The sequence below is a fragment of the Sylvia atricapilla genome, chromosome 15 (genome assembly GCF_009819655.1).
Source record: "Sylvia atricapilla isolate bSylAtr1 chromosome 15, bSylAtr1.pri, whole genome shotgun sequence".
Lineage (NCBI taxonomy): Eukaryota > Metazoa > Chordata > Aves > Passeriformes > Sylviidae > Sylvia > Sylvia atricapilla.
This window is the reverse complement of record NC_089154.1, coordinates 2,496,641-2,510,347: the sequence shown is the minus strand read 5'-3', so window position 1 is coordinate 2,510,347 and position 13,707 is coordinate 2,496,641. Positions and strand designations below refer to the sequence as shown.

Here is a 13,707-nt window from a genome sequence, read left to right as displayed (position 1 = left end):
ATCAAGTACAATGTCAAACCCCATAACTCTGAAAATGATTGTGGGAAAACTTTAATCCATGTTTTTCTGTTCTCTTAATACTGGCAGGACCTACTTAAGTTGCCAGTAATTGCTGGGAATCAGCCTATGTTTCTGTACTCTGAAGTTTGCAAGTCTCTTTTATATGCTGTGACCTATGCACTTCAAGATGACATCTACTCTGATCACGTTAACAGTTACTTTGTAAAAATCTGTAACACACCCTTGAGCACAGAAAATAGTTGAAAACTGTTTGGATACTTTAGATTTTAAGACCTGTGATATTTCCTTTGAACAATTCATTTTATGTTTCCCTGTGACTGTGTAGATCTTGGTGGATGGAGTGAGGAAAATCTTTTTCTTAGGGATTGTAATTGGGTTTTTTTGGAGTGAGGGAATAGATGTCAGCTAAGAAACTGTGGCATTATTTTAACAGCTGTAATTAAGTCCTGTTTACTTGAGGACTGAAGGAGGCATAGCAGAAAAAAAAAAAAAAAAAACACCAAATCAACAACTCAAAAACAAGGAACCCATGTTTTGTCTCTGGTCTTTACTCTTTGTGAAAAAGTTAATTACTGAGAAATTGCAGGCAAGGCTTTGTATTTTTAGCCATACCGAGACTGCAAAAATTTCATAGTGTCAGGCTGTTTAGTGGCACGATTATATGATCAAAAGTGGAGTTGTCTTGCCAGGCTGAGCTCAACAGCTCCGCAGCAAAGAATTAGAATAAAGAGTAGAACTAATGAAGAAAAGAGCACGAAAGAGGAGGAAGCCGCAGGGAGCTGCAGGATATGTTTGAAATGGCTTTGTGTGTGCGGTGTTTCAGAGCAGGGCTGGCCTTTGCCGGCACCGCCTGCCCCTGAGCACACGCAGAAAACACTGCTTTGCTCTAACAAAATTACTGCCGAGGCAGCGGCAGTGTTTTTTGGATCCGGGCTGATGCCGCATGTCTCACGGTTCCACGGGAAAGAGAATTTTGGGGGATTTGGGGGATTTTTGGGGAATTTGGAGCTCGGGAAGCCGCCGGTCAACGGGGCTGCCCCCGTGGCCCCACCTGGCGGCGGCGGGCGGAACTGCACCCGGGCCGCAGCGAAGGGAAAAAAGGTTTATTACAAACCACAAACGCACCCTCCCTTGGCAAAATACACTTTATTTACTCACCGTAGACAGCTTCAGAGCCAAGGGTACTCGAGCATCAAAATCTGAGCTCTTCTTCTCCGACAGTATTCTCCCCCAGTATTTGTATTTTATCACAGAAAGGGGTCCTTCCATCAAAAAATTCCACCAGAACCTGTCTAAACCAATGAAATTCATTCTTAAAAGTACGGGTTATTATTATGCAAAGTATAACTCACTGCTTTCAGATAAATTGGGGAGAGATTATGGATTAGAAGCAAAATCACACAGAAGAAAAACTATAGAAACAATGCATTAGCTAAGCAGTGTCATAAAGCCTAATAATAATAATAATATTGTTCAAAGCTTGCAGAGTGGTTGGGTGGTATCTCCTTGGTGGTCAGAAATGTTGGTAAAGCATTCAGGAACATCCCTGAGATGCTGCTAGAAGCACAGCAGTGGGAGCAGCAGGTGAGCTGGCTGTGTGCCTGCACTTCTGAGCAGGCTTGGGCAGCCTCTGCTCCTGCCTCTCCTGAGACCAGCCCTGGGAAGAGCTGCATGAAAATCAGCTCAGGTGGGACCTCTGTGTTTGCCAGAGTCTGCCCCAGGCTGTGTTGTCAGAGGTGACAGTTTTCTTGGAAGAGGTAAAGGAAAACGAGGTGAATTTTTAAACCCCCCTCAGGCAAACTTTCCTACATGCAGGAGGCTTAGGAAAGGGTGAAGGGAATAAGAGCAGAAAGAGAAAGAAAGATTTTTCCCTAAGAAATAAAATTAGTTTTAGGCAAACCCATGCTCTTACAAGCTTGTGTGGAACATATTAGAGCTGAGCTCCCTGTTTACTTTGTGTGTCCACGAGTGTGAGTAGCTTTCCCAGCCTCAAAGCCAAAACCTAACAAAAACAGAGTGCAGTGATGGAACATGGAGGGAGTTCTGCCTGGAAGATGTCTTTGTTTCACATCTCAAGCTCCCCTGTTTGACATTCATCAGGTTACTTATTCCACTTTTATGTGGGCTTGTCTCTTACACAAGCTATGTGTGCATACACTGTTATTTGGCTGGATTTTAAGAATCAGGAGTGTTGGCTATGACTCTCTTTGATTATATAAGCTTTTAAGTGTCAGAAATAGGGTCTGTGTTTTGTAACATAACCTCTCACCTTGCTGTGAGGCGTATGTAGGAAAGTGGGGAAGGTGGTGATGGGTTGAGATGCTGAAGACACTGGTGGAGGGGAAGACAAGAAGTGTGAACAAGTGGCAGGAGGTAAAACAATGGCAGTAAAGGGTCTGAGGAAGGTCAGCCATGCAGTTGGACAGTCATCAGAGTAGGTGGATTTTTGGAAGGAGAATTTTGCCTAGACTGGAAATTAAAAACGAGCTGAGATGCAGAGAGGCAACAAAGGATGCAAAAAAAAGTAATCAAGGTGGAGGATAATGTGGAGTAGGTAAATACCTTGGTAGGATAGTAGGGAGTGCATGTTAAAGATATTTCTTCAAAGGGCTGTAGAAGAAAAAGTAGCATGTACCAGGGGGAAGGCAATGGAACAATAATTGGGATTGTGTGAATAACAAGCCTGAATGATCATAAAGATTGTCTGTCCTGGCAAAGAGAAGACTGGAGAGAACATTAAGATCTCCCAGATTTTTCCTGCTTTTAGTGATGGCATCAGTCAGTTCCGTGCTTCCAGCAAAGCAAAGTGCTTTGCCTTTATTGGTTGCTATAACTCATCAGCCCCAAGCAGTGGTGAGGGGTGGTAGAAACCCTCCTGGATTGAGAGCATCTCTTCTGGGTCAATTCCAGTGCAAAGAGAGATTAGTTACCTGTGCATAAACCTTCCTGCACATTTTCTGTGAATAATCCAGGTCTGTCAGTCAGAAAAGTTTATGAATATGCTTGAGAGGAAGAAAAAAATAATCATTTAGGGTGTACTTGGTGGTGTTGTTTTAGAATGCAATGTATACATTGTAGGAAGCAGAGCAGAGGTACTGAGCTTTGATATCAAATGTCTGACTTGCTTTAAAAAGTCTTCTTGGGATGTTATTTTAAGGCTGTACAGTGATTTGGAGCTCCCTTAGGTGCTTTCCTTCTTTCAGCTCATCTGAGTTTCCAGGTAGTGACAATGCCTGAAAGGAGAGACTGAGAGAGGAAGTGAATCTGTTTAAAAATGCTCCAGCTGATAGGGAAGAAAGCTTCTGGGTCAGGAAGTGTGTGAGCTCTTAAGCAGTGGTCTGAAAGGAAGAGTAAACTTAAAAACTGTCCCAGCTTCACTTGCAGTGCTTAAACTCATTAAAAATTTAGGGAAGCATTACGTGGGGAAGATGCTGAGGAAAATATGCTAAATTCCAGTGGTTTATACCTCAGCCTCTGGTAGTTGAAAGTGGACATTCAAAAGATAAGTTTGTTACTGCAGTATTTATTTGCTCTTCTTTCAGTTTGAGGCAGTGATCAAAGGCAGTTACACTGTCTTGCCGTTGTGTCTTCCATGTGTTTTCTCATTTGAAGGTGGACATAATTGGGCACTATGATTATGATTTATCAGTGCTGTCCAAAGAGAGAGAGAGAGAGATATCACTGGTTGTCATGACAACAAAAGATGATGAGGTGTTTACTTGAGACTGAGTTCTGCACAAGGATTCACATCAAGCCGCTTCTGAAGATCGGTGTTTGAAGAACTCTTCTTGAGACAGTTCATTCCTCCTTTCAAACATTTGCTGCATTTGTGCAGTTTTACCCCAGGATATATGGAAGACATCTCTCTGAGAGCTCAGCCCAGGCCAGAACAAACGCTTTTATTTCCAAAAGGCAGGCTCTAGTTCAGGAATGGGGATCCTTCCCAGACTGCAAGAGCGGCGTGTGGAACAGCCTGCCAGTCAACTGCCTGCTGTTTATATAAAAGGAGTTTGTAGTGAAGAGACTTCCTTTTAAAATGAATCACACAGTAACTCACTTTTATAATCCTTTAATATCTTTTTGGCTGCTAAAATATTTGAGTTTAAGAGCATGCTTTGTAGTATTAATTTTATCTCACTGAGCTTTCTTGTGTGTATAAATCTGTGCTGGGGCAGGGGAGATATTATTTATTAATTCCTTGGAAGTGGCTTTTATGCAATGTGTACTGAAGAGAGAAGAGTGAATTTATATTCAAATGGGGCAAACTACTGCTCTTCTCTCTGAGTAAATATGCTGTGTGTAAAAAGAACTGTGTAAGTGCTGCACACCATTAGTTACTCAACTGCCCTCTTGTTGTACTTGCCTTTAAGTTAAATTTTAGCTGCTATTCTTCAGTAAGGTCTTTACCACCTTTCAGTTAAGCCCATGAAGAAGGTGCATTTGGTTGTGTTCATTTAATGTAATCAGAGACCATTAACACTGTCAGAGATAGGCAATCAGTAATGTTATTTGAATTTTTTCAGTCATAGTTTTCATTTTTAAACACTAGATATTAAATATAATTGTAATATTGAGCACACATTTGTATTTGAAATATTTTGCTTGACTGTAGTTAAGGAATCTAGAGAGAGAGTAGTAAGGAAGAAGTTGATGAGAATGCTGAAATAGAATTTGCAGTTCTTACACTATAGGAAAATCTACCTGAGTAATTTTTTACATATCTATTGCTATTTGCATGTGAAATTAAAAAGTTTCAGTAAGGATTTAATACATCTGAAATTCGGTATTTTTGGTTACAGCACTACAGTCAGTTGTATTGTAGCCTGGGAGTTTTGGGGTTGTAAGCCAAATTTAAACCCCAACTGATCTCGGAAAGAACTTGGCACTTTTTGAGGCAGGTCAAGATCTTGAAAAGTCAGACCTTTAGCCAGCCCTGTACATTTTATCTCTGAGCTTGTCATCTAAATATTTCAGTAATGCCTTCTTCAAAACAAGAATGTGTGGCTTGTTGCTTTGAGTCATGTAGCATAGGAAATACTGTTCAGTTATTTATTTCTAGTAGCAGTAGTGCATCAGAGACTGGTGTCAGAGGTTAATGAGAAGGCCAGTGTCAGTGATAGTGCAGGACTCAACTGGAGTAAGACCAGAAAAGACAGGTGGCATGACTGGATTTGATGTAAACTTCAATGGCAAAACATATATTAATCATCCATTTCTCTTGCAAGCTTGAAAGCTGTGAGCTTGTGCCAGTTTTCTGTGGTGTCCTTTTCTGGTGCTGTACCTGATGAGCTGTGGATAAGTCACTTCCTCTGGCAGGGAGGCCAGCTGGTGATGTTGGTGATCTGCCACTCGTGCTGGTGCTCCCAGCTGCTCCCTCCTCCACTCTCTGCTGTCCTAGCTCTGAATGGAAAGCCTCACTGGAAATTTCCTGTGGGGCAGAGGACGGGTTCTGGCATCCCTGTTGGAGGAACGTTGGTTTATGGGCTGTGCAGGGAGCTCACTGTTGCTGTGTTTTCTTTTGGGTAGCCTGCAGTGCTGCAGAGCTGAGTTGTCTGGAAAATACTGGGGGATGTTCAGAGAGTCGTGGGGTGATGGCAGTGTGTACATCCTCAGCATGACACTGGGGCCACCAGGCTGTGGGGTTTGCCTGCACAGAGGAGATGACAGCAGATGAAACGTTGGAGCCAGCTTGCCTCCACAGTGTCTGTGTCCCTCCTGCTCATGCCCTCTGGTTTCCTGTACCAGGGAACAGAACACATGGCCCACCTCATCTCCAGTTCTCCCTCCTTTAGGCAGGATTGTGAAGACTGGGGTGAGCCAGCCCTGAAGGCTCTGGGGAAGCAGCAGGGGCAGGGTGTTGTGGCTGAGCAGTGCCAGGGGGTGAGAAGGAGGGCTGGGTCTGGGCAGAGGCCCCCGTTCCTTTGACTGACAGACATGGATGATGCAAAGGGAGTTTTACTCCTTTCTGCTTTCCCTCAAATGCCAGGAAGCTGAGGGATAGAACATGGGGCTCTGGGAAAATACTATAATTATGGGTAATCTGGTTTGTCTCTATCCTTTGGAAGTCAAATTCAGTGTATGAATTGACAGTCTTGCAAACTCTGACCTCCTTTCTTAAAGATTTTCTGTACTGTTTTCTACTCTTGTTATTTTCTCTTCAGGGATTCCCCTTCCTATTTTATTCTCTATTCCACAAGCATAAAATTTGGAGAATAACCTCCCTACTGGCTCCCAGCTGGTGCTAGGCCAGTCATCATCTTTCACAGTCCTCTGGAGCCTACCTTGGATCTTATTTGCTTGGAAGGAGTCCCATTGATTATAATCAGTTGTATGGCAGAGATTCTGGAGGAGGGAGCATCTCTGTTGTTTGTGGTGATAGTAAGCTTGCAAAGCAGAGCAAGATGAAGAAACCTGTCTAATATATCAATGTGTGACTTCTGACAAGTTGTCTGTGCAAGAGACAACGACATGTACAAGCCAACTGAGCAAATACCAGCTGTGATGTTGGAGAGTGAGCAAAAGACGACTTGTTTTGCTTTCTGAACCAGGAGTAGCTGCAAAGATACGCCTGCATTTTGCATACCTTGGTTGCCATGATGTGTAAGAAAGAGTTGAACAGGTCAAATGCCTGCACACACGCTGTAGCCAATGCTATTCTCATTAAATTTGTAATTTTCTTTCAGCAGCGCAAATTGACACTCACCCAAACACAGAAGTGAAAGGGCTTGCTGATAGTCCTAAAAGAAGGGTGAATTGACTACTTCCATGGGTAAGAGATGTTTTATTGCCTCTTTTTGCCCCGCAGGAAGAATGCAAGCAGATCCTGGCTCGGCAGAAATCCAGCTCCCAGTCGGATTCCCATGATGATGAGATCTCCCCTCCGCCGCCCAACCCGGTGGTGAAGGCGCGGCGCAGGAGAGGAGGGGTCAGTGCAGAGGTGTACACTGAGGAAGATGCTGTTTCCTACGTCAGAAAGGTAACCTGGGACCTTCTCTGCCTCTGAGATGGACAGTAAAATCGAGGGACTGGTGTTTTGTCCCTGATTTGGGCTCCTGGGCCAGCCTGGAGGATGGTGTCCTCATGCTGACCTGAGCAGGGCCTGGCCATTTCCACGCTCAGTTCTTTTGCTGTCTCCCTGACTGAGCACTTTCCCCATCAGTGGGATTTCAGCACTCCCTGTCTCTTCCTTTCCTTTTTGAGATGTGCTGCTGATCTGTTTCCCTGTCTAACAGGGTCAGTAATTCTCGGCCATTCTCTTCACAGTCACTGACTTCAGCATCTTCTGAGTTTGATCAAGAGCCCGTATTATTGGAAGACAACTTTTCTGTGTCTGAATTTCCTGTTTGTTTTGGCTTTTTGATTCCAAAAGTCAGTTCTGCTTCAAGTTTTCTTTAATCTAAGTCATTTAGGTTTCCTACACCACTCAGGCACATATTTCCCGTGTTGATTGGGTACGACTTCACCATTGAATTTTGGAAGTCTATTGGCCATACTTGGGTGATTTTGTGTGACCGTTGTCTTTGAAGAAATGCCAATCCCAAATTAGGTAATTTCTTCACTAAGAGTTCTAATTTGGGCTTCTCCCTTTTAAACTGCCTTTTTCACAAAAATATCTAGCTATGTTCTATCTCTGCTTTTTTTTTTTTTTTTTTTTTTTTTTTTTTTTTTTTTTTACACTAGCTAAAGCTTTCAAAGATTATTAAAAGAGAGATATTACAATAGCATATGTCATGATTGTTTAGGGAGCCAGGCTGAAAACGTATTTCATAAGGTTGACAGATGCTACTAATGTGTTTTTGTGCATGCCTGGAGAAGCTTTAACTCAAAGAGCTTTTTCTTTATGGGAATACATTTTGTCAGTCACTGTTTTTTGGCAGAATGCTTTTTGCTTTTGCAGTCAGATGTGCTTTTGTCATCTGCTTATGATACAAATTCACTGGCTGCTCTGGGGATTTCTGTCCCAAGAAAAAAAGAATTAAGAGAGCCATTTATCCTAAATCAAGTGTGTAAGAGTATTCTTGTGGCAGTTAAACAATATTTGCAAGTGTGTGGCAAATTTTAACAACACTGTGGTCAAGCTATTAATGAATGTCCTGCACTGTTAAAAAACTCATGTAATACTTCAAAAGTCACTTTAAAACACTTTTCTTTCTGTGTGTTTTGCAATACCCCCCTAAAAATTTCTGTGAAGACATCCCATTTGTTTCTGCTTATTATGGGTTCCATCTGACTCTTCTGAAAATCAAAGGAAACATCCCTTCCCACCCCCCTGAGTAATTCCTTTATGTCCATAATGGAACCTGAAGTAAACTTTGTTTTCTTCATTTCTCAACAGTGATGTCAGTGAGTCCTGACAGTAGCATGAGTAGGCAAGAACCAGAAGCAGCAATACAGATCATATTCTGTGTGTTCTGTGACTGGCCCTGTTATGATTTTAATTTCCTAGGAACTGAGTGATCTCAAATAATAATAATTTAGGGGATAGTTTCTTGTACAGCTACAGATGCTGGAAGGAACAGGAACCAGCACTGGGAAGATTTGTGTCAGTGCTTTGTCTTCTGCCATAGGCAAATGAATCCCATGGTGAAACCCATGAATGTGTGTTTGTGACAGATATCTAGAATACAGAAATAAGATGAGACCCTAAAAGGACAATTTATGGATCAAATTTAAAAGAGTAAAAAGCAAGGCAAGGGTTGTGTTAGACTATTGCAAACAGATGGAATTTTAGATAGTAGTCAGGAAGAACCACTGGCTTGAATTCAGGTGTTGGATAGAAACACATCTGGGTCATAAGCCAGTTTGAAGGATCCCTTGAAGGGGTGAGCTATATAGCATGAGTAGTGCTAGAGGCAGTGAAATGAGTTATGTCCCTGGAGAGAAAATCAAAAGAGATTTAGGGCTGTGATTTGTGCAGGCACATGGCATGGCTTAATTCTGGGGAAGATCTCTGTGGAGGGTTAGTTCATCCTGGAACTAGAGAAAGCAGTATTTGTCAACACATCTGACATTGCACAGTGAACAGCTAACAGAACAGGAATCTTGCTCTAAAGAGGGTTATCAGCTTGAGGAGAACATTCAGTGGTTATTTGGAAGAGTGATGTAAGAAATGGCCAAGGGATCTTTACCAGCATTTGCTTTTGGTCAGATGCCTGGTTACACCTAGAGAATCTCTCCTGTGTTTTCTGTGTCTCTGTCCCAACAAATCTACAAAGCCTCGTGGCTTTCACTGCTGCAAGTTTACACTGAGAAAGGCTAGTCAGTGCTATTTCATAATCAGACAGAAAGGCTGGAGTTGAATGTCTCAGTGGTCTGATTATTGACCCTTTTGGCTCATCAGCTGTAAGCTGAGCAGCTCTGTCTTCTTAATGGAGCAAGGGTTCAGGCCTGCAATTCAATCCAGTGTTCCTCTGATAAGGTAAAAACCAAGAGTAAGATACTGGCCAAATTTAACACTGAGAAATTTAAACTTTTATATCAATTAGATCAGGCTTCACTCTAATGTAGTTTGTACGTGTATACTTTTCTAGACTTAATTTGAGTAATCTGATGACTGCAGCAGTCAGTACAAGAGAGGTCTGAAGCCACTTTAACTTTAGATCTTCACAGTGCAGCATTTCCCTGTGAAATAAATCTTGGTAATTCTTTGTGGGAACTGGTTCTACATCAGTTTTACCCCTTGAGACATCCTTCTTTTGGTTGGATGGGCAAGTTTCTTGCCTTTCCAGGTTGAGGGAAGGAAGGTGCCTACACATCAACACAGGTAGTGACTTAGGCAGACAGATACACTATTTCTATCATAAGAAAATGTGAGAGGTAAATGCCCCTTTTCAGACCTTCATTGTGCAGTAATTGAGACTAACAAACAGATTTTGATTTTCAGATTGGAGTAAGGTTTATTTAGCACTTAAAACTTCTGCTGTGCTTGAGTCTGTCCTGTTATAATTAAACTATTAAGGAAAATCACATTATCAAAAACAACGGATATCTTCAACAAGTCATAATTTTGTTACAAATTTCTTGTCTCTCTCCTAATATTGGGGTTTCTGACTGCTGGAAGAAGATACTTGACAAGTAGAGAGGTACATTATCTACTGATATCTTACCTAAATGGTAGCTAAAATGGAAAGCTTAGCTTTCCAGTGGAAATACTCCTGAATTTCAACTTTTATTTTGGGAAAATTCATGCACAAAACAGAACTTTTGATATCTCTCCAGTTAAAAATAAATATCTCTTAATTCTTAAGTGAAAATTCTTCTTGTTTGCCATGAAGCTAAGGCACAGGATTTTGACTCAAGTGGATCTATCAGGAGCTTGGTTTGTTATACCACAGCCAGTACTGAAAAATATGGTATAATCAGCACATTTTTTACCTTTTTTCCTAGAGAAATCTTGCTGTTTCCACAGTTTAAGTTGCTTCTGATATTGATTGAAGTAAAGAGGAATATAAAATACATTTTCCTCAGTCCAAGAGATTTGAAAGGAGACTACACAGCTGCCAGTACCTCCTAATTACTGTATTTTGTGGCTATCCTTCTCCCCAGTCATCCCTGATCTTACATTTCCTTTCTGAGTGTCATTTTGAGAACAAAAATTCTTATCCTCACATTATCAAAACTGTAATTTATTACTTTCCTAGTGACTTTATATTATAGCCTAACCCTCTCTCAGTGCCTGACATGAAATTGCATCCATTTTCTTGAACAGTAGAATTTTCTGTAGATTTCACGATTTGTGAAGAAATACAATCAGGGGTGTAATTACCTTTCATTCTTTTCTCTACAGGTTATTCCAAAGGACTATAAAACTATGACTGCTCTGGCTAAGGCCATCTCTAAGAATGTGCTCTTTGCTCATCTTGATGACAATGAACGAAGGTACGAGGGGCTTCATGGTTCAAGGGAATCCATAGCTTGGTGTGAGGATAAGAAATTAGATTAAATTTCATTTCAGGGTTCAGAACTTATGCATTTGAGTCACACTAGATACACCCTCAAACATGCTCATGGTATTATGACAGGGGGTAAAATCACCAGGTAAAAAAGGACAAGAACAGGACAGAGTGTATTCAGACTTATTTAATATTTTCAGAACAGACGGGCCTGATGAACTTTATTCTAGATTACTTAATTATTTAAAGCAATCTCAGAAGCATTTGTCATTGCTTCTGAAACTCAGGGAAGACAAGTCAAGTGCTGAATGAGTGGGAAAGAAAAAGCATAATGTCTGTAAAGAGATAAAAAGGAATGACAGGTAAATTGTTTTGTTCTTGGAAAAACTGGAACAAACAAATTATGTATAAGCAACTGAAGGAGACCAAGGAGTTCAGTAACAGTCAATGTGACCTTTAAAGACTCAAAAATGTCTTTCCAGAACTAATGGCAGGTTGTACAGCTGGGGAAGGCAGAAAGGAGGCCAAACAGCTCAAGTTCCAGTAATGTTTTTGACATTAATGTTTATGATGGTTTCATAAAAAAAAAAAAAAAACAACAACCAAAAAACAGGGAAGTGTGTCTTTAATGAAATCAGTGTGGAGTCTGTGCAAAACTGATGGAATTATAATCAAATAGCAGGGATCACTGGTCCATCATTCCAAAGGAAATGTGTATGGAATGGGTTGTCCTGCTTTTCACCATGGTTGTCATTAGTAGCCTTGATGGGACAGGCTAGGAGTGTTGAATTTTTAGCTGACATGAATATGGGAAGGGCTGCTAAAACACTGGGAGACAAGGGTAGCATTCAGAATTATGATGATGGGTTGAAGGAATATTCTAGTAAAAGTAGGATGTATTGACACTGAGCCAAGTGCAGAGAAGTATTCCTTAGGCAGGAAGAACACCTTTATAGACAGTTCTGCAGTTTTGGTAGTTCCTTGAAAAACTATGTGGAACTCATTGTGACTCATGGTCTGAATAACAGTCACTAATGTCAAGCCTTTTTTTGAAAATACTAATGTTTTACTGGGGAAACTAAACAGAACATGCAAGATGTCCCAGTGTTGGAAAGACTTCAGCTGGAACACAGTGTCCAGTTTGGGCACTGCACTTGAAGGAAAACCAGTTGGAGGAAATTCATGGAGGAGTGGTGGGAATGATCACAGACCTAGATAACATCAATTCCGAGGGAAGAATGGGATTGCTCGGCCTGCAGAATAAAAGCTGGGGCAGAGGGATGCAATAATAGCTTATAATTGCATGTGAATAATGCTACATGAGTGATAAACTGCTCTGTGGGCCAGAGGGTAAAGAGCAGCAAATTTAAAGTGGGAGAGAGTCCAGTCAGATCCAAGAAGAGGTCTCTGATTGCTTGGGTAGGTTGTGGAGTCTCCACCACTTGAGGCCGTCAAGGACAGATTAGGCTGTGGTCTGCCAGGAATGACAAACATCAGTCAGTCCTGCCTTGAGCAGATAAGGCTCAGTGAGGTCAGGAGCTCCTCACCAACCCTCTTTTCTGTGCTTCCACGGCTAGAAAAGACAAAAACTTTCTCTACACTGATGCTTTTAGTTCTGGCAGAACATCAGCAGCACATTCCTTCAGTGGGGCTACTCAAATGCTTGCAGTCAAAGCACATTCCAAGAGTGTGAATTTGGCTCCCTCTTGCAGATGTTTACACAGTTTAATTGCTTTGCAGTCTTAATGATATCGTGTTAACATGCAGATTTCTGGAGTAATTAGGAGAGGATGAACTTTGCACGTTTCTTCTAGCTTTTTCACCCACAGAGGAGAATTCTTGTAGAGAACTGCTGTAAATCCTGATTATACTGTCAGCATGCTGATGTGACAGGCACTGAAAGGATTGGTTTTAGGGCTGGAAAAAAAGGACATTTCAGTAATATGTTATCAAAATAGGGCGAGAGACAAAATCTGAAGGACAACTGCTTTCTCTTGCACTGTGCTGGTTGCACATCATGATCATGGGTTCTCCTGTCTGTTCCCTGTGTCCCATTTTCCTCTGTCCTGTCATGGATATGTGTTAGGAGTGAAGAGAGCTGTGCAGGCTCCCATGTGTGTGCTGCAGGTGCAGTGTGGACTCTTAGCTTTTGCAAACTGTGGCTTGGCCAGGTGTATTCTGCCTCTGCTGTCAAAAGATTCAGGAGCTCCCGGGTTGTGCACTGGAGCATGGTCAGGTACAGACCTTTTCCCTGCTCAGGGATGTGTCCAGAGGCCTCATTGCAGCCTCATGATGAGCACAGCAGGCTATTGCTGACATCAGGAAAAAGAAAAGGAGCTCACAGAAGGATGTGTATTCTGCTCTGCAGACAGGATTGAAATGAAGGAATAAATTGACATCATGCTCTTACCCTTGTCTGGTTGCATTTGTCAAGTGTGAAGAAGTCAGCAAGTCAGAGCATACCATTGCCATCACTTCCAGTCTGCATCTCCTTAATGTAAATAAGCAGTTCAGTAAAGTAAGTGGTGAATTACTTCATTTGGGCTCTGGGAATGGTGGAAAGCTCAGTAAGGTTATTCCATTTTCTGTGCTGCAGTGGTGGTGTTTATTGGCTTGTGTTTGTTTTCCTCAGTGCATTCTCCACTGAAGATATTATCATTGTTTTATCTAATTTCATGTTTGACCAAAATGTGGGACATGCTCAGGTGGGGGAAGGATGGACCAGCAATTTCTCATTTACAACGGATGACTCTTAGATTTTTTCTTTCTTCAAAAAGATATTTGTTTTAGCCTC

The 13,707-nt window shown here is 41.7% G+C and overlaps 1 protein-coding gene across 1 annotated transcript in view; it reads left to right on the top strand.

The window, feature by feature from the left end:
- The window catches only part of PRKAR1B (protein kinase cAMP-dependent type I regulatory subunit beta), a 93,256-nt gene that overhangs the window by 3,917 nt on the left and 75,632 nt on the right, over window positions 1-13,707 (top strand). The window contains exons 3-4 of the mRNA XM_066329700.1: window positions 6,827-6,997; window positions 10,808-10,899. Of these exons, the coding sequence (XP_066185797.1) occupies window positions 6,827-6,997; window positions 10,808-10,899 (263 nt within the window). The remainder of the gene's footprint in view (window positions 1-6,826; window positions 6,998-10,807; window positions 10,900-13,707) is intronic.